The sequence below is a fragment of the Tachysurus vachellii genome, chromosome 6 (assembly GCF_030014155.1).
Source record: "Tachysurus vachellii isolate PV-2020 chromosome 6, HZAU_Pvac_v1, whole genome shotgun sequence".
Lineage (NCBI taxonomy): Eukaryota > Metazoa > Chordata > Actinopteri > Siluriformes > Bagridae > Tachysurus > Tachysurus vachellii.
In genome coordinates, this window is record NC_083465.1 from 24438831 (window position 1) to 24459572 (window position 20742).

General features: G+C 40.2%; 1 protein-coding gene across 2 annotated transcripts; it reads left to right on the top strand.

The window, feature by feature from the left end:
* The first annotated feature begins 2538 nt into the window (after window positions 1-2538).
* On the top strand, window positions 2539-19623 carry pkd2 (polycystic kidney disease 2). 2 transcript variants are annotated; one of them, XM_060873055.1, is made up of 15 exons: window positions 2539-3309; window positions 3896-4009; window positions 8359-8492; window positions 8614-8864; window positions 10113-10337; window positions 10889-11117; window positions 12104-12274; window positions 12362-12543; window positions 13049-13169; window positions 14473-14571; window positions 14702-14823; window positions 14920-15037; window positions 15626-15789; window positions 16001-16148; window positions 17069-19623. In XM_060873055.1, the coding sequence occupies exons 1-15, from the start codon at window positions 2904-2906 to the stop codon at window positions 17294-17296; spliced, it is 2712 nt and encodes a 903-aa protein (XP_060729038.1). In that variant the 5' UTR covers window positions 2539-2903; the 3' UTR covers window positions 17297-19623. The 2 variants fall into 2 exon arrangements, with proteins under 2 accessions (XP_060729038.1, XP_060729041.1); XM_060873058.1 differs by having other exon boundaries at window positions 15629-15789.
* The last annotated feature ends 1119 nt before the right edge of the window (window positions 19624-20742 follow it).

Sequence of the window (20742 nt, forward strand, 5' to 3'; positions counted from 1 at the left end):
AATTAAGGAAAGAAGTGCTAGTTGAAGTGTTTCCTGAATAAGTAGGTCTTCAACCGCCGCTTGAAAATATCCAGTGACTCAGCTGTCCGGACCTCTAGGGGAAATTCATTCCACCACCTTGGTGCCAGTACAGAGAAGAGTCTTGTAGTATACTTGCCTCTTACCCTGAGAGATGGTGGAACCAGTCGAGCAGTGCTGGTAGATCGGAGGGTGCGGGGTGCAGTGCGAGGAGTGATGAGGGCTTTGAGGTAAGAGGTCCATTTTTGGCTTTGTAGGCCAGCATCAGTGTTTTGAATCTGATGCGTGCAGCTACCGGAAGCCAGTGGAGGGATCGCAGCAGCGGGGTGGTATGCGAGAACTTTGGCAGGTTGAAAACAAGCCGGGCAGCTGCATTTTGGATCATTTGCAGAGGACGGATTGCATTCATAGGTAGACCTGCCAGCAGTGCATTGCAGTAATCCAGTCTAGAAATGACAAGAGACTGAACAAGTACCTGAGCAGCCTGTGTGGACAGAAATGGCCGAATCCTTCTAATGTTGTAGAGAAGAAACTGACATGAGCGAGTCACATTAGCAACATGAGAGGAAAAGGACAGCTGATTGTCCATGGTTACCCCAAGGTTGCGAGCTGTGGCTGAAGGGGAGATCAGATCGTTGTGCAAGGATATAGCAAGATCATGACCTGGGGATGAATCACCTGGGATGAAGAGCAGCTCAGTTTTGCTAGGATTAAGCTTTAACTGATGAGCAGTCATCCATGATGAAATTTCTGCCAGACATGCTGAGATCCGGTCAGAAGCTGTGGCATCTGCGGGTGGGAAAGAGAAGATAAGTTGTGTATCATCAGCATAGCAGTCTTAAGAGAACCCATGTGAGGAAATAACTTCACCAAGAGAGTGAGTATACAGGGAGAAAAGAAGAGGACCAAGTACTGAGCCTTGTGGGACGCCAGTGGAGAGTCTGCGTGGAGAAGGATCTCCAACATCCTTCTACCAATATAACCATCTCCCTCCTCTGAACATGTCCAAACCATCTCAATCTAGCCTCTCTGGCCTTGTCCCCAAAACAGCCAACCTGAGATGTCCCTCTAATGTGTTCATTCCTCATCCTGTCCATCCTCGTCACTCCTAAAGAGAACCTAAACATCCTCATCTCTGCTACCTACATCTCTGCCTCATGTCTTTTCCTCACTGCTACTGTCTCTAACCCATACAGCGTAGCTGCTCTCACTACTGTCTTGTACACCTTTCCTTTAATTCTTGCTGACATTCTTCTGTCACACAACACTTCTGACAATTTTCTCCACCCACTCCAACCTGCCTGCACCTGACTCTTCAACTCTTTTCCACACTCCCCGTCGCACTGCACGGATGATCCAAAATACTTAAACTCCTGCACCTTCTTTACCTCAGCCCCCTTTAACCTCACAGTTCTCCTTCCGTCCTGAAATGTGAGACAGCATCATCAAAATGCATACTGGAAACACCCCACAAGAACTGCTGTTTTTTTAATGCTCTGATTTACTGACCTTTATAAAGTATTGACGCTGAAGACTTGCTGTTTAAATAGTACAGAAAGATTAACCATATCAAGGATTAAACATTGAATGAGCTGTTACAGAAATTATAACATATTAGAAGAACATTAATATAAACCTGTGATTTGCCTTGCAGAAAGAGCTACCATAATTGCAAAGTAATACCAAGTAATACCAAGTAATACCAAGTCTAATACTCATACCCTTTTATCCAAATAATAGTTGGACATTAGCAATTAGTTTCTAGCTACAATTGTACGCATTTAGCTACAATTGTACAACTTTGTAGTAACAGTCTTGTGAAGAACCGCGAACTTCTGGTCATGTAGTGTATACATGTAGTGTACACTATGTATATATAACGCTTTTTTTTCTATAAAATAAACACAATTATAACCAGATTGAAATTAAGGTATTTTAGAGATGATGAAGTCCTATTGGCTGTTGGATACGTCCATCATTGTCCTTGTCCAATCAAGGAAATAAAGGCGGGTGGACGGATTGACTGTTGCCTAGCAAAACAGTCAAACACAAACTTTATGGAACCTTTGAATGACTCAATCTTAAAATTCCAATAAAATTGCACTTCATATGGTATTAAATAATGTTTTATTTAACTATACCCCACACTATAAAAGTACTATTTGGTACTCAGGTTTATTTATTGGCTTATTTGTTATGAAAGTGTTGTTGTTTACTTAAGAAACTACATATCTGAAAGGCAAAAATCTATACATTAACCAAAAATGTAAATAAATGATATATTTTTAAAATAGGTATCTTTAACTTTATGATCCAGAGAATACAAGACGATTCCAGATGTTCATCATAAGCAGACGCCATATGCGGTCGAGTCTGATTCCTGAATGAGTCGTGTCTCAAACGCCTTGTATTTTACTAAATAGTCTTGCTAACACTACGTCACCTTCTATGGGCAAACCGCTCGCGCATGCGCACTATTTAGTGAGGCGGTGCTGTATTTGGGACACAGCCGTGGAGAAATCTAGGGGAAGACTAGTGGAACAAGATGGCTGATGTGGGACCAGAAGAGAGTTTTATCTTCTTTGTAACAAAATAACGGAGGACAAAAGCATCCGGAAATACTGTGGAATTGATCCTTTATTCAGTAGGCGTGTAGTTAAATGTGTTTTTTCTTTGTAAGTGGTATTTTTCCTTACAAAAACCTGAGGGAAGTTGTTGTTTTTTTTTTTTTTGGACATTTTCGTCATATTCTTATTTTTTTTGCGGATTTCTGATTAAATAGTAAAAGAACGATATTTTGTAATATTTTATAACATATCAAGTGATTTAACAAGGCTGTGTTGAAAGGTATATAGCATACTTTCTTTAAAAAAAAAAAAAAAGAAATGAGCTCTAGTCGAAACCGTTGTCAAGCAGCCAGAACCCCGAGCAACGCGCATGCGCAGAAACAGCCGCCGGTTGAAGGGCTCGAGATGGAGAGGATGGAGCCGCAGGGAGAAGTGGGGCTCGGGGTCCCCGAAGATCAGCCTTCTCCATCATCTAACCCCGGCTCCAGACAGGCGTGGAGCCGAGACAACCCGGGATTCGAGCCTGAAGAGGGTATGGAGGCGAACTGGAGCCCGGGACGGAGATCCTTATCTGACACTTCGAGCAGCGGCAGCAGCGGACTGGGGAGTTTTCCCAGCGGGAGCAACGCGGGCCTCCACCGGGGACTTTACCCGACTCCATCCGCTGATGGACTTCATCACCAGCCGCCAAGCTGGGTAGTGAAGATCCTGGAGAAAATCAGACGTAATGCTTTGCCTTCTGAACTATTCACCATCATACTAACTTTTCAGTTTCATTACACAGTACAATATTTAACAAGGGTATACTTTAAAAGTTTCCAGTCCTGGGAGAAATATGGAAATTCTGACCAATCAAAAAATACAAGGTGTTCTGTTGTCACATCTGGTATTGAAATACATCTAAGAAAGATTAAAAATAGACATCCTAGACAGGATAAGTTGAAATCTGGCATTTTAACGATCTAACGCATCTCTAGTGGCCACTTCTTCTTCTTCTTCTTCTTCATCTTCTTCTTCATCATCATCTGAAGCACTTTATCAGAATGAAGTTCCAATCCTTGCAGGGAAGTTTGGAAAAGTCTGAAATCCTTATAATAAACAGAGTGAAAACTGTAATTCGGTGCACCCGTAATATCCCAAAATGCACTGCAGGCAGTACTTATTCTGTAATGTTTGTAGGAAGTAAGGCACCCTCCTAGACACCATGTTACCTTGTAATGTGATCGCATTACATTACTCAATATTCATTACTCAGTATTGTAGTCGACTAATACTGCGGTTCGATGTTGAAGTCTGCTCAATGATTTCAGTTCTGTGGGGCACACGTCACCTGGAGGAGAGGGACAGCAGCAGAGAGATGTACCTGAAGAATGTCCTCAGAGAGATGATAACCTACGTGCTTTTTCTCATCACCTTATGCATCTGTAAGTGAAACACACTGATATTTACTAAACAATTTCTACCATTATATGAATGATTTACCACTGCCACAATAACAACAGGTATTTTCCAAAATGTATTAATGTTTTAAAGGTCATTAGATATCCAACTGATGCTTTTTGTCACATTTAGCAAAAATAAAAATGACTTTTATTGAGTGTTTTGCACTTTTAAATAGATATGCGTATAGGTGTACAGATGTACAGATCATATACATAGGATGTAAACTAGAGTAAGCGACGAATTTACAGTTATAAGTAGTTAAATAAATAAATGCATTCCTTACAGTATACCAAGGCTTAATAAGGCAATGTTAATAGAATCATATCTTCCAGAAGGAGCAATAATTATAGGTTAACTAAGATAAAATTAGGATAACTCACATGAACGTGTGCTGTTCTAGGAAAACAATAAACAACACGTCGATGAGATGTGGCCCAGTGCAAAGAATTTACTGTTACAACCCACAAATTGATTATTTACCAATAGCACCATTGCTAGTAACAAGTATTTAAATCTTCATATATTTGTTAACAATTTGTTAACACTAACAATTTTTAATAATTAAAAAATGACATATATCATTCTAGGTTTTAGCAATTTGTAATTCCATTTAATTCTGCATTAGTTTCTGATATCGTGTACAATACATCATAGCAGCTCTGGACCGTATAGCAGTCATTTCCTCATCAGCCTCACTTTTTTTTGTCTGTATTACGTTATGGAAGTTTTTAAACTGTGCCATGTTTGTACGGTGATGAGAGCACATAAGCACTATTCTGTCTGCAGAAGACTGGAACTATTACTGAGCAGCCGGATGACTTACAGTTGCGTTTTTCCAGATAATTACCTGCAATCAGACATAATATGAGGATTTGAGAAGCCAGAGTTGGTAATAAGGATACCATATGGTCCTGTTTTTTGCCCACGGGTCCAAAAATCTGGCTTCAGCTGGTTTGTTATGCAATTTACTGGCAGAACCATTTCAGCACACGAGGCTGGCTTTGAGGGAGCAAAAACGGAAAGAAACGAAATACTCCCAAAGCCTGAACAAAAGCAAGTCTGTAAAGAGAAATTGCACATTTTATACCATTCCAGTGCTCTCTCTCTCTCTCTTTCTCTCATTCTCTCTCTCTCTCTCTCGTTCTCTCTCTATGTATATATGTGTATATATGTATATATATATATATATATATATATATATATATATATATATATATATATATATATATATATATATATATCGTCGCTGTTGGGCGGAATCCTCGTATCTCCAAAACCATTCTTTTTCAGGAAATTAAAAAAATGCCGTATTTTTTGAGTTGTTAAACATTGTATTGTTAAAGTTGTTATTATACCTTATATTGCTTTCATATACTGTTGTGTACCAACATTAACACAACATTTTCCCAAAGTCACGTTTTATCGGAGATACAAGCTTTATGACTTGGGAGCAGGGAGATACGAGATTATGCTGTCATTGATAAGAACGGTACGGACACAGACGTCGCTGCTGCCAGCAGTGTTCAATAAAGTCTGCGATCACGTTGAGCCTTTTGACAAGAGACAAGGCAAAAAAGAGACAAGGCTTCAATAGTTAACCAAAGCTAATGACTGTAGTTACATACATCTTCCTAAACTCTATTTTAAAGGTTTAAGAGCTATAAGTGATGCAATATAAAACACGATAAGCTGATTAGGCTGTCTAATAGGTGGAAATTAGTCTAATCTGCTCGCAAACTTACCATCGTGGCTCACGGTTTTCTTTCTGCACAGAAGCATTACAGCTATCGATTTTTAACAAAACAGGCCTACTCAAATGTATCTAACCTAACTATTTTCACTTGTTAGTGTTAGTGTTTTACATGCACAGTGCCAAGAGAGGCATTGTCTATTATATAAGTAGGCTGACTTAAAGTCAGTAAAAGAATGATAAAAACAATAATTTAATAGTGGTATCCAAAACATTAAATTTAATTCAAATATTATATTATAAAAAAACATTTTAAAACGTCAATGAACATATCAATAAGCATAATAAGCAGTAATAAATAGATATTTAAAATACATCAATAACAGATAAACATAGATAAAATGATAGTTAAAGGAATAGTTCACCCAAAAAATAAAATTAATGAAGGTCAAATTATCATTTCACTACGTTATACGGCATGTTTACGTATAATAACGAGGCAAAAAGCCAACCAGCTTGCTTAAAGTGATGAGCATGACGGCAAAGGCAGCTACTTGTTGAACATAACGGTTTTGCCTTGACATTGTAAGATACAATCCTATCTTATCTGCAATGCACAGGGTTTAGTCCGCGTTGCAGTGGATTGTCTTGCGCTAAATTCCTCTCCTCAGACGAGCACCAGAACTAGCGGGGGTCAATTTTTTTTTCTTTGAGCCCCATGAAAATCAGTTTAGATATCACTTTAAGACGTGTTTATTCGTTGCCACTCTTAATCTTGAGGAGAAATATCCCGCGGAGTGAAGAAGAGGTGGAGTTACGAGGTTTCTCAGACAGTTGAAGTGTCCAATGGAGTTAAGAGATTTGCGATCAAGCTATTTTCAAGAATTTAGATTGGTTAATAACTTGTAAAAATAACAGACCCCCGTGGGGACTGACCAATAGCATCGATTTGGACATACGAGGTTTCCGCCCGACAGCGACAATGTATATATATATATATATATATATATATATATATATATATATATATATATATATATATATACAGTGATACCTCGAGATACGAGTGCTTTGACATACTGAGCTGTGATTCGACCAAATTTTTGGCTTGAGATACGAGCAAATTTTTGAGATACGAGCATCTGAGCCGCCGCCGCCGCCGAAACAAAGATCCCAACAGCCACGTGTGCTCTGTTTCCCCCGCCTCAGCTTCTCACTCGGTTAAAGCCGCCTTTCCACTGCACACGACAAACGACCGCCGATAAACCGGAAGTCATTCATTTCCTATGGAGAGTCGCAAAGGGGCTGCGTGAGGTGCCGACCATCTGCGTTTTAAGCGTTGGATCCGTTAAACAATTTTAACTTGTGTGACTACACTGCATCCGATATGCCGACCGGACGGGTTTTTATTAAAACGACCGGCAGATGTTAGTGAGGAAAGAGTGACAAAAAAAGCAAAAACAAGTGAAGAGAAAAACGATGAAGAAAATTAAGCAAAATTAATGTAAAGAAAACAGAAATTGTAGCAATTAAGTTCAGTTAAGTTAAGAGAAATCAAGCATCGCGTTAGTTCAGGCAGGCCACGTCGTCAAGCGTGCATCAGCATCAGCTGTTAATCAGCTGTCCACGACGCGCACCAATCCGGTTACGACATCCATATTACCCGACCATTTAAATTCCCATTCATTGCTGCTGCGATTTAAACTCCCTCCTCCAACCCCGACTCCACCATGCCGGAACCTGTGTTCGTTGTACCAGTTTACGTCATAAATCTCCACATATTTTTCTCTCTCTCGCCCTCTCTCTCTCTAATTATTTAATTATTTATTTATCCATTTATTCATTTATTATTTTCCTTTCCTATTTTTAACTCTATGCATGATTAATGGTTCTGTTATACGGGGGTCTATTCTATTTTCTAGTTGCTGCTCTCCCCGCTCTAAATGAAGTTTAGTTAAGTTCCATTTAAGTGTAAAGTAGCATTAAGAGTGTACAGTAGCATTAAGAGTGTAAAGTAGCATTAAGAGTGTACAGTAGCATTAAGAGTGTAAAGTAGCATTAAGAGTGTACAGTAGCATTAAGAGTGTACAGTAGCATTAAGAGTGTAACGTAGCATTAAGAGTGTAAAGTTGCATTAAGAGTGTACAGTAGCATTAAGAGTGTACAGTAGCATTAAGAGTGTAAAGTAGCATTAAGAGTGTAAAGTAGCATTAAGAGTGTAATTCCTCCTAACTCCTCCGCCTGTTTACTCCTCCCTCAACCTCCGTGCGCATCTTCCGTAAAGTAAAACCAGTTTATTTTTTTTAACATTCTCTTTTATTACTGTATGTTTTTATACAATATTTGACATTTATAAATACAGGTTCTGTACATTTTTCATATTCAAAACACATAAACAAAACAACTGGAGTGGAATTTTGCGAGCTGGAATGGATTAATGGGATTTAAATGGGGAAAATTGCTTTGAGATACAAGCAATTTGAGATACGAGCAAGGTACGAAACTCGTATCTCAAGGTATCACTGTGTGTGTGTATATATATATATAAGCAAAAAAATAAAAGATGCAAGAAACAAGTTTCTAGGAAGCTCTGTTTAAATCTGATAAACCTGTTTCATCTTTTGTCTGAATGTGTTTCAGTAACATACGGGATAGTGAGCACTAACATGTACTACTACACCAAAGTCATGTCTCAGCTCTTCCTGGACACGCCACTGTCAAGCGGCGAGACCACCACCTTCAGGAGCCTCTCCACCATGGAGGACTTCTGGAAAGTAAAGACCTTTGTATTGCATTTCAATGAATCAACTTTGAGAACGTTCTTAATCTTTTTTTTTTTTTCAAAACCTGTTTTAAGCATGTGAACACTAAACAAAAGTAAGCGCTTCATTTCAGTACACAGAGGGGCCTTTCCTAAACGGGATGTACTGGGAAGTGTGGTACAACAACAAGAGCCTGCCGGAGAACCAGAGCCTCATCTATTATGAGAACCTGCTGTTGGGAGTCCCGCGCCTGCGTCAGGTCAAAGTCCTCAACGAGTCTTGTCCTGTTCACGAGGAGCTGAAGGACGAAGTGTACGACTGCTACGGCGTTTACGCAGCCGCCTACGAGGACAAGAAGTCGTTTGGACTGAAAAATGGCACAGCGTAAGACAAAAAAATATCTTTTTACTGAAACACACAATGCGTTTAGAATGAAGTTATATAACACAGTGTATAATACAGTATTTCGGTTATGATATGTTATATGGGATACTTGTTAGCATATAGATTATTGGCATCTGTCATTTAATAAACATTTACCAATAGTAATATTTCAAGGAGTGTAGATCACTATCAATGGGTTGATGATCATTATAAGTGGCAAAATTTTGCAGGATGCATCTCCATTATCTTCATAGTTCTCTATGTGTTGAATCGTCTGTGTTTTCTGTCTGTCGTTACTCGCTGCTACTGGACATTTAAAAAGTATTACCTAATTTAGGCATCTTTTACCTCAGTAATAGTGTGTGTGTGTGTGTGTGTGTGTGTGTAACGATAGTTGGTAGAATTAGAAGAGAAGAGAAGATATTGTCCGCGGCTGGACAAATGCATATAACAAGTGTGAAATATTTACAAATGACTGTTTTTTTTTTTTTTTGGAGGCTCAATGAATTGCAATGCCCAATGCTTGTGTGTGTGTGTGTGTGTGTCGCATCATTTCGGTAGATCATATTTTGCCCTCTGCTAGGCAAAGGCATATCAAAAGTGAGAAATATTTACAAATGTGTAGCTTTTTTTTTCTGAAGGCCTAATGAAATGCAGTGCCCAAATGTGTGTGTGCGTGTGTGTGTGTGTGTGGTGTGTGAGTGTGTGTTTTGGGTGCGTGTATCAGTGAACATTTTATGTGTACATTTTTGTGTCTGTACTGTATGTATGTTCATTGCGCTGAAAAGGGCAAAAGTGTGACCTATTGCCCCACTAAATGTGGCCGGGTCAAAATGACCCAGAAGGATCGAAATCGCATAGTATATACTGGTCTGAACACAAAGTTCAACGAAAATAGACAAAATTAATTTTACTTGCAAAGTTCATCATTTGGAAAAATCCTGGTAAATTTCAGGCAAATATTTGGAAAAAAAAACCCAAGTTATAACACATTAAAACCTTCCAGCTGGGTCAAATAGACCCAGGGAAAATAGGAAGGTTAAGTAAGTATCTGTCTGTCTATCTGTCTGTCTGTCTGTCTGTTGATCGATCGATCAAATCAGTATATTGTGTACACAAATGAGGTTACTGGTAAGAACCCAGTCTCAAACATTGGGACTATGATGACTCGAAGTGTAGCTGGTGTAAAGACTATTTCACGCCTCTATAAAACAATAAGTATGATCTGATTTCCTGTGTGTGTTTCAGGTGGGTGTACGCTGAGGAAATCAGCCTCGGGGAAAGCAGCTACTCGGGTGAAGTGGGCACATATCGAGGAGGAGGTTTCTATCAGGATCTGTCTCGCACCAGGGACGAGTCCGACAGACAGCTGCAGGAGCTGAAGGCCAACCTGTGGCTGGATCGAGGCACCAGAGCCGTGTTCCTCGACTTTTCCGTTTACAACGGCAACATCAACCTCTTCTGCATCATCAGGTACACACAGACCCACAGGAGAGTAGGTGAAAGTTGACTCGGGATTCGGTAAATCTGACTAATCTCCGATCGAAGGAAAATAGCTATTGGTAATTGTGAAAATGAAACAGTTTAATGCAAAAAATACTTCAAATTAATTTACAACAAAATAACTGCTGACCTGAATGACATTAATATTACATTGTTTAAAAAAATGTTATATAAATTATGTTGTTATCTTACAATTTTCGTTATAATTATCTAATTTAACAGGTCTAACATACATTTTTGCTCTTCGGTGTTCTAAACAGTTTTAAGATGATGTTCATAGCAACCATGGAAAAGTAAAACGCCTGAACCTGAGAAACCTTGTGTCACCGTGAACATGATATCCAGTGATATCTCAGTCAAGCGCATTGTGACTATTGTTTTATCTTTCATCATGATATGCTAGTGAGCTGGAAAAATAACGCTAAAAATGCTGGCAGTTTGTTTAAGGCAGCTTAAAGTGAGCAGCAACATGTTATGCATACCCACAGAATCAACTAGAGAGTAATTTATTCTATATACAGATTGCTGGTGGAGTTTCCAGCCACAGGGGGCGCTGTGACCTCATGGCAGTTCCAGACTGTGCGTTTGATGCGCTATGTGTCCAGCTGGGACCACTTTGTGGGGCTGTGCGAGGTCATCTTCTGCTTCTTCGTTCTGTATTACCTGGTGGAGGAGGTGCTGGAGATCCGCCTGCACCGCCTGCGCTACTTCAAAAGCTTGTGGAACTGCCTGGATGTGCTCATAGTAACGGTACTGGCAAATACGCTTGAATTTGGTGCAGCATTTTTTTACATGAATTAGTGAAATTGCAAACACAAGATTCTTCTTTTCAACTCCTACTAGTGAATAATCATATTTCATTTCTTTTATGATAGCCGTACTTATGTTTCGTGCACACGACATGGGTTTTGGCTGAATGCGTGTTGTGATGATGACACAGGATGTGTCACGGCTCAGATCTGCTGTGGTAATTTTACGCAAGGTCCTATGAATATCACAGAGTTTGCTTGTTTTTGTGTTATTGTCTGTGAAATCCTAGAGGGATCGATAGAGATAGAATTCTTGTTTTAGTATAACCTGGAGAATGGGTGATCCCACCAGTGCTGGGGTGGTTTTGTGGGAAAAAATGGCTTTTCAAAATGTACACACTATAAAATGAAGAACATTTTTACTGGTCTAAGATTTTTTCGCAGTGTAACTATTCTATTTTGTTCTCTGTATGTGATTAAACATTAATAATTCATATTATTAGGGAGAAAATTCAGGCAGAAAAGCAGTAGAATTTGTTCTGGTTGTGGGACTTGACTGCATTCCATCACAGTTTATGGTGGACGTCACATCGCTTACCAGTCAATGTCCCAAAAATAATATTAGTGTTAATATGTTAATAATATTAGTTGCTTTGCAAGGTTGGAAAATTGTCAGTTAAATATTTGCCATTCCTAAGATTTATTTTCTTAATCTTATTCTTATTCACCAAAACTTTGTCCTCTATGTTTGATTTTCTCACATGCCTCTGAATTTGCAACCTGCATGGTAAGGAAGCTCTTGACATCACTGCATGTTTCTGAAATGATAACTATAATCTCCAATGTGACCAGAGCTTTTTAAAAGAGGACACAATCTGTCACCTCCCGAAAGATTGCATGCAGAATTACATGCATGTTCGAGAAAGCCCAACTTTGCATCATAATTCTGTAAATTCCTTATGTGAGCTTTCTGAATATCTCTCATAGCTAAGCGTGCCTGCCATCATCATGAACATCTACAGGACCTCAGCAGTCAACAGCAGGCTGAAGTTCCTGCTGGAAAACCACAACACTTACCCGAACTTCGGTCCTCTCGCTCGGCTGCAGGTTCAGTTCAACAATCTGGCCGCCATCATCGTCTTTCTCGCCTGGGTCAAAGTGAGCCTCTTATCTGTGGATCTGTTCACTGTTTATTCGCTGTACACTCGGCTGGATAAAGAATAAAACCCTTTTCTCTTTCTGCAGCTATTTAAGTTTGTCAACTTTAATAAGACCATGAGCCAGCTGTCCACCACAGTGTCCCGGTGTGCTAAAGACCTGCTGGGATTTGCCATCATGTTCTTCATCGTGTTTCTGGCATACGCACAGCTGGCATACCTAGTGTTCGGGACACAACTCAACGACTTCAGTACCTTCCAAGCCTGCATGTGAGTCCAGGAGACCCTTACCCTGATGTCTGTTTTATTCCTCTTATATCACAGCAATTTCCTAGTGATTACTCCAAAATAAATTTCATCCATTTGTATTTGCATTTAATGTTGTGGAAGGTCCATGTTCTGTAAGGTTTCCTCTTATAGCAGTCGTAAACAGTCATTCCTTTATCTGCTAGTTATTTCTCTCTCAAATTAGTCAGCTACATCCATTCTCTTTTACAGGAGTGACCTGGTCAAGAAGGCAGCAAAAGACACAACAAAAAAGACAAAACAAAACAAAACAAAAACTTAAAGCTATAATCCGTTATACTACTACTTCATCTTCTTTTTTCTTCTTCTTACTGATATTGTTCTAATAATAATCCAGAAAGTTTATAAAGGTTATATAACAAATGTCATCTTCTTTGCTAAAAGCTGGTGAAGTAATTCACCACTAAAAAGAAAGTAAGGTTTGCAAACTTAATCATGCTTATTGTCTCTCACCATCTCCCCTGGGCAGTTTCACACAGTTCCGGATCATTCTAGGAGACTTCGACTTCTCAGAGATCGAAGAGTCCGACAAAGTCCTGGGGCCGATTTACTTCACCACCTTTGTTTTCTTCATGTTCATGATTCTGTTGGTAAGTAAACAACAACAACAACAACAAAAATCAGATGACTACCGGACATCGAAATATCCAAAATGGGATCAAATCAGGAAATTTATTAGTCAATATTTTAGTGCATATTTCCCTTACATATATCTTTTCAAATGTAATGAAATAGAGACTAACCTTTCCTTAATCTAACACTACATCTAGCAACATTTTTGAAAATAATGGCAACATGAAATTCTTGCATCCAGGAAGATCTTTGGCGTTATTAAGTAGATGTTAACAAATTTGGTTAATTATGACCAAAATAAGATCCATTCCAGATTTAGACCCCCAGTGCTTTTATAGTAAGCTACAGCTTTTTGGGGAAGGTTTTCCACTATAGATTTTGTAGCATGGCTGTGGGGATTTGTGATCATTCATCTACAAGAGCATTAGTGAGATCAATCACTGATGCCAGGTGAGGAGGTTTGGGATGCAGTCAGTGTTCTAGTTCATCCCAAAGCTGTTCACTGAGGTCGAGGTCAGGGATCTGTGCAGTTTTTGTCTTCATTGAGCTCACTTAATGGACAGGAACATTGTCATGCTGGAACTGTTTTGGGCCTCCTAGTTCAGCACAATAAAGCATTCTATACAGATGTGGGCTTCAAACTTTGTATTAAAGATGCACTGCCACACGTATTTCATTACTTTTGTGGTAATGTCTGAAGTTTACCATGGACTCTGTAACTTTTTTTGTGGAAAAAAAGCCTTGGTTACCTTGTTTCAAGCCATTCTAGTGTGGTATAGAAAGCCTGCAGGGAGACTCAGCTCGATTTGCGGCAGTTCTCATGAATATTCAAATGAGCTATGCTGCTTGGCTCCGATTGGCTAACCGCTAGGATATGAGAACATGACTATTCATTCACCCAGCGCAATAAGTAGCCTAGGCTAGAGGAACTTTGTTTACAATCACCTTGAATTGCGGCAGAATGGCTTCTTCACAAGCCCGTTGACGTTCAGCCATCCTTGCTGTATAGGAAACTCACTGAGCTACACGAATTCTGGGAGTGCGGTCTCAATTGGGAGAGCTCATGAATAGTAATGAGCTCAATCATTACTACGTCACACTGAGCAACTTTTCCAACTGACCTGATTTCTCCCCTTATTTCTTTTAAGTGGCTAGAACTGACCGGGGAGGCAACAGTTTGTTTTCAAATTCACAACACAACACAAACACATATGGACCTAACACATATCAAAAAATACAAGTAAAAACGGTGCATAAATATTACAGTAATTCAGTAGGAACAACTGGTACCTGTAACGGTATTTTTTTTGTTAATTACAGAACATGTTCTTAGCCATCATCAATGACACTTACTCAGAGGTGAAGGCTGACATGGCACAGCAAAGATCTGAAATGGAGATTACTGACCTCATTAAAAAGGTATGTAAGTCATGTGATCAAATGGCTTTTTATACCTGGCATTCATTGTTTAAAATAATGAAGAATAAATAGCTGAAAATCTAAAGAAATGCGAATGGAGAAAAGCGTAGACTTCGGTGTGCTTCCTCAGGGCTACCACAAGGCCATGGTGAAACTGAGGCTGAGGAAGACTGCGGTGGATGACATATCTGATAGCCTTCGTCAGGCAGGAGGGAAACTCAACTTCGACGAGCTCCGGCAGGACTTGCGAGGGTGACCAAAAGTTTGCCTGACGTATAATTTTAAGGACGAAGAAGCCACAAGGTTGATGTGTTTGTGCTGAGTGAACATGTGCTGGTGTGTTCGCAGAAAGGGACACTCGGACGCCGAGATCGAAGCCATTTTCGCCAAATACGATCTGGATGGAGACCAGGAGCTCACTGAGCATGAACACCAGCAGATGAGGGATGACCTGGAGAAAGAGAGAGTGAGTGCATGGAAAGTTATCCATGGGCCTGATCCATGAATTCTTTTGTAAATAGGAGCTGACATTTTCATAGATACAGTTATATTTTTGAGACTAAGTTTAGTTCTGTAAATTCAGTCCTATAACATATCAGGTGATCGTCTATATTTTGGAATAAGACTCACCATGTAAACCGTGACCGTGCACGGAAAATTACAGCAATTTATTTCCATGCACAAGAAATTTAGCACAAATCCATGAAAGCATCTACAAACGTCTTTAGTGAAAGGTTGAAAGATGAGGCCCATGGTTTTGCAAGAAGGATTGTATGTCAGTAGGAATTTAGAGTATTTAGTTATTCTTAATCTACTATTTTGTTAAATCCTTAGTTATTCTATTAGTATTTTGTAAAACAAAAAAAACGCTAATGCTAAGCGTTAGTTTACCTTCCAATCAGCTGATTGACTGTATTTATGTTTGGGGGATCTGCTTTAAATTGAACTGTTGACTTACAAAAAAGTCACACACACACACACACACACACACACACACACACACACACACGCACACATCTGTATAGATGCTCAGTGTCTCTCACCCACACGCCAGGAGGACTTGGATTTGGAGCGCAGTTCGCTGCCCAGGCCTCTGAGCGGGCGGAGCTTTTCCCGTAGCCAGGATGACTCGGAGGAGGATGACGACGAGGACAGTGGACACAGTTCTCGTCGCCGTGGCAGCAGCTCTGGGGGTGTGTCCTACGAGGAGTTTCAAGTGTAAGCTTCTCATTCATGTCAGGTCTAGAAACAAATATTCAGAACAAACAGAATATCTTAATCATATTAAATGCTGAATATGAGAATGTTCTGACTCAAGGAGAAAGAATCAGTAAATTCAATTAGCTTGACTGAAATAAACCAAATATGAAGTTTTGTAATGTATCAAAAAGGAGGTGGATGTGTAGTGAGGTGTGTGGTCTGTTCTCAGCGTGGTGCGGAGGGTGGACCGTATGGAACACTCGATTGGTAGTATCGTGTCCAAGATCGATGCGGTCATCGTAAAGCTGGAGGCCATGGAACGAGCCAAGCTGAAGAGGAGAGAGGTCCTTAGCAGGCTGCTGGATGGTATCATGGAGGTGAGGCCTTCACGCTAAAGGCACAAAGACATGGAAGTTCTTTACAAACCAGTGACAAGTTGTGACAAGTTATGTTGGGAATATATACTGTATATATGACAACTTTTCCAGAGTACATGATCACAACTCAGGGTTTAGGAAAGAAACAGTTTGAGGTATGTGGCCCAGGTGGATGGGTCCAGAAAGCTAAAGGGGTGTGGCCAAGATGGATGGCTCCAGAAAGCTAAAGGGGTGTGGCTGAGGTGGATGGATCCAGAAAGCTAAAGGGGTGTGGCTGAGGTGGATGGGTCCAGAAAGCTAAAGGGGTGTGGCTGAGGTGGATGGATCCAGAAAGCTAAAGGGGTGTGGCCGAGGTGGATGGGTCCAGAAAGCTAAAGGGGTGTGGCTGAGGTGGATGGATCCAGAAAGCTAAAGGGGTGTGGCTGAGGTGGATGGATCCAGAAAGCTAAAGGGGTGTGGCTGAGGTGGATGGGTCCAGAAAGCTAAAGGGGTGTGGCTGAGGTGGATGGGTCCAGAAAGCTAAAGGGGTGTGGCCGAGGTGGATGGCTCCAGAAAGCTATAGGGGTGTGGCTGAGGTGGATGGGTCCAGAAAGCTAAAGGGGTTGTGGCTGAGGTGGATGGGTCCAGAAAGCTAAAGGGGTGTGGCCGAGGTGGATGGCTCCAGAAAGCTAAAGGGGTGTGGCCTAGGTGGATGGCTCCAGAAAGCTAAAGGGGTGTGGCCGAGGTGGATGGCTCCAGAAAGCTAAAGGGGTGTGGCTGAGGTGGATGGGTCCAGAAAGCTAAAGGGGTGTGGCTGAGGTGGATGAGATATTTTGATGAGATTTCCCTGATTCATTTTGATTAGATTTTTGTTTAGAATTTTTGCTTTTTAAATCCAGGTTTCTTTACATTCACTACTATTTATTCTTTCTCTCTCTCAGGATGAAAGGATGGGAAGGGATACAGAGGTCCACAGGGAGCAGATGGAGCGCCTGGTGCGAGATGAGCTTGAGCGCTGGGAGTCAGACGACGCCATCTCTCAGGTCAGCCATCAACACGTTACTCCGGTCGGTGCAGGAGCGCAGCCCCGCCCACGCAGCACTCGCCCCTCCTCCTCGCTGTCCACTGAGGGTCCAGACACCGGAAGCAATGGATCTGGACATGTTTAAGACCTCTCCAACAGCTCCTGTGGCCTTATTATGTATTCAAGCACTAAATGATCACCTTATGTCCGTATCACAGTACACTAGCTATATAATCGATTATTAAACTGGAGTGTATTCTGATCATTAATCAAGGTACATCGGAACAATCTTTAATCGGCTTTACTCCATGTACTAAGCAAAATAGGTCTAGGTTTATGCATAAAGCTCATTTTTGGTTTGTATATATTTAAATAAGTAATTTACTTCTTATGTTAATGAGGTCATTGTACAATGAAGGCATCGTGTGTGAAACGATTTAATAACACTCTTCTATCCTGCCACAGACAGAATGTAAATTACATGTAAATTACAAGTAAAAATTCTGTTTACTTTCTTAAACAGAAAGTCGGTAATCAGTAATGTTCTGTATTTCCTTTTATTTCTTTACCTTCAGTGATTAGTTATTTACAAAACGTCCCTAGTATTTAGCTCAGTTAAAAAAAATCCTTCTTTCCTACACCGAGAATAAGAATCACATACGTATACATGGACAGAACAAAAGTCTGCCTTTAAAATAAAACTGACTTTTAGGTCAAATTAATAGGAATTTTCATGCAGATTATTTCTGAACGAAAACAACTCGAACACAGAATAAGATTAAATGGCTTTGTATTCACTACATATCCTCACTACATAGGGTTTAAAGCAATGACATTGTAGTGCACTATAGCATTCGAAAAGCCAGTAAGTGCCTGAAATATTTATTTTATATGTATATTTGATCAGCTAGGGGGGACACGGTGGCTTAGTGATTAGCACGTTCGCCTCACACCTCCAGGGTTGGGGTTCGATTCCCGCCTCCACCTTGTGTGTGTGGAGTTTGCATGTTCTCCCCGTGCCTCCGAGGTAGTTCGGATAAGCGGTAGAAGATGAATGAATTTGATCAGCTAATTATACAAATATACGAAAAATCCATGTCAGAATTGGAATCAATTTTTTCCAAATCCTTTTCTCACGCAAAGTTAATTTATTCGAAACATTTAGAAAACATGTAGGGGGCACGGTGGCTTAGTGGTTAGCATGTTCGCCTCACACCTCCAGGGTTTGGGGTTCGATTCCTGCCTCCACCTTGTGTGTGTGGAGTTTGCATGTTCTCCCCATGCCTCTGGGTACTCCCCTGGTCCAAAGACATGCATGGTAGGTTGATTGGCATCTCTGGAAAATTGTCCGTAGTGTGTGATTGCGTGAGTGAATGAGAGTGTGTGTGTGTGCCCTGCGATGGGTTGGCACTCCGTCCAGGGTGTATCCTGCCTTGATGCCCGATGACGCCTGAGATAGGCACAGGCTCCCCGTGACCCGAGGTAGTTCGGATAAGCGGTAGAAGATGAGTGAATGAATAAATGAATTTAGAAAACATCAGATACATCATATAAAGGTTCAATATCAAACATTTAAGCGCACATTTATCATTTCTCCATTTAGTTACTAATTTAAGTGAATGCATTATACAATAAAAAAAAGTCCTTCTTTTAATCATTTAACTTTTTTTTTTTTTTAATATAGGGACTCAGTATGTTGTATTTAATAAAGTATTTTGTACTTTGGTTTGTAATTAAAACACAAGGATTTTGGTTATTAAAAGAGGTTTAAGTCACACATTTGTAGTTACTTTTAGCTAATAGAGTTGCTCGAGCATCATGCTTTGTTATGTAAACCTATACCAGGTGATGTATTACTTATTAATGTCACTTTTAAAAAATGATTTTTTTTTTATTTTATACGTGTTGTAACTTTTAAACAAACTTCGATTCGGAGTGCATCTGCTTTCATGGGAAGCTTATCGTGTGCTTGTTTGACTCGTACAGCTGAAGTTTGCAAAGCTTTTCGCTGATATTAGTTTTGCCTCACCACAGAAGATATGATGTCAGTATCGAGATGACGACATCCTCAGAACTGTATCATCGGTACTATTATAATACTGCACACCTATTGTTCTATTTTCATACTAATTTTTTTTTATTATCTTTACCCAAATCTCGTATTAGTGTCAATACTTTTGGCAAACTGCATATTTTTGATACACCTTTTCTCCACACTGCTTTTGGATATATATTTTTTTTTTGTATATTATATTCAATTATTAAGGCTGATATTCAGTATGATTCAGTATGGCGCTATATTTTTCTGTTTGTCGACGTCTGTAGGTATAACGTGAGCTCGTTCCAGTGAGAGCAGAACTTCTATCAGCAAACAGCTCTGGAGATTTGGCTCTGTATTTCTGAATGTTTTAATCAGTATTACTGTTTTAATATTTGCATTGTTTGAGAATAAAATATTTGCACATTTTCACAGTGCTGGGTGTTTTTCTGGGTGTGTTACACTGAGTCATGACACCCGAGAGTGAGATATTGAGACTGAAGGTACAAGTCGACAGAATCCGGGTGAGATAATAAATCATGAAGGTGAGGTAGACGAGCAGGCGAGGCAGAAGTCACCATGCTGCCACTTCTGGGCCCTTGAACAAGTCCTTTAACTCTCAATTGCTCAGTTGTGTAAATGAGATAAATGTAATTCGCTCTGGAGAAGGGCATCATAAATATACATGAGATACACAGAAGAAGAAGAAGGCTTTATTTGTCACATTACAGCACAGAGAAATTATTTTCTTTTTTTTTTTTCCATTTAAATTTATATTTAAGGCATTTGGCAGACATCTTTATCCAGACCGGCTTACAGGAGTGAATACATTGATACACAGAGAACACAGACAAGTTTCTTTTTTTCTTTCTTTTAAGTTTTAGTTTTAGTACCTCAGGAAGAGGCAGGTCTGCGCTTGTTCAGAAGCTGGGGTTAGAGAGCAGGGTCAGACGTGATACAGTGTCCCTGTAACAAAAAGGCCCAGCTTTGTGGACCTGGGGCTTAAACCTAGTGACCTTCTGAGCAGAAACTTAGGAGTCAGCAACGCGGATCATAAATCCAAGTTTGAGACTGTTTTTACATCAAACACCATTCCTGATGTAAACCGTAAGCTTTTTCTTTTATTTTCTGGGCTTGGCGCTGCCTAGGAATCAGTCCTGGTATGAGAGCACAGGATCTGATCTGCTGGACCACCAGGCAACCAGGCAAGAAGAAGTTACTAGTCGTCTTTTCCGTAGATTAACCAAAAACAAACGATCAACACCCGCAAAGAATTGATAGCTTAAAAAAAATGAGATTTCCAGCTTCAGTGCTATTTAGGCTGTGAAAATGACATCAGTACATCTTAGTACCAACCATTATGGTGAATAAGCTGTAGCTGATCTGAAACGGTTGATCCTGTAACTGAGAGCAAGCATCATGGAAGCTCATGTCCATCAGCAGAGCTCTGTTTATGTTTTAATGACTGGATTTAGAATGTAATGTCTACAGCCGGGGGGGGCACAGTGGCTTAGTGGTTAGCACGTTCGCCTCACACCTCCAGGGTCGGGGTT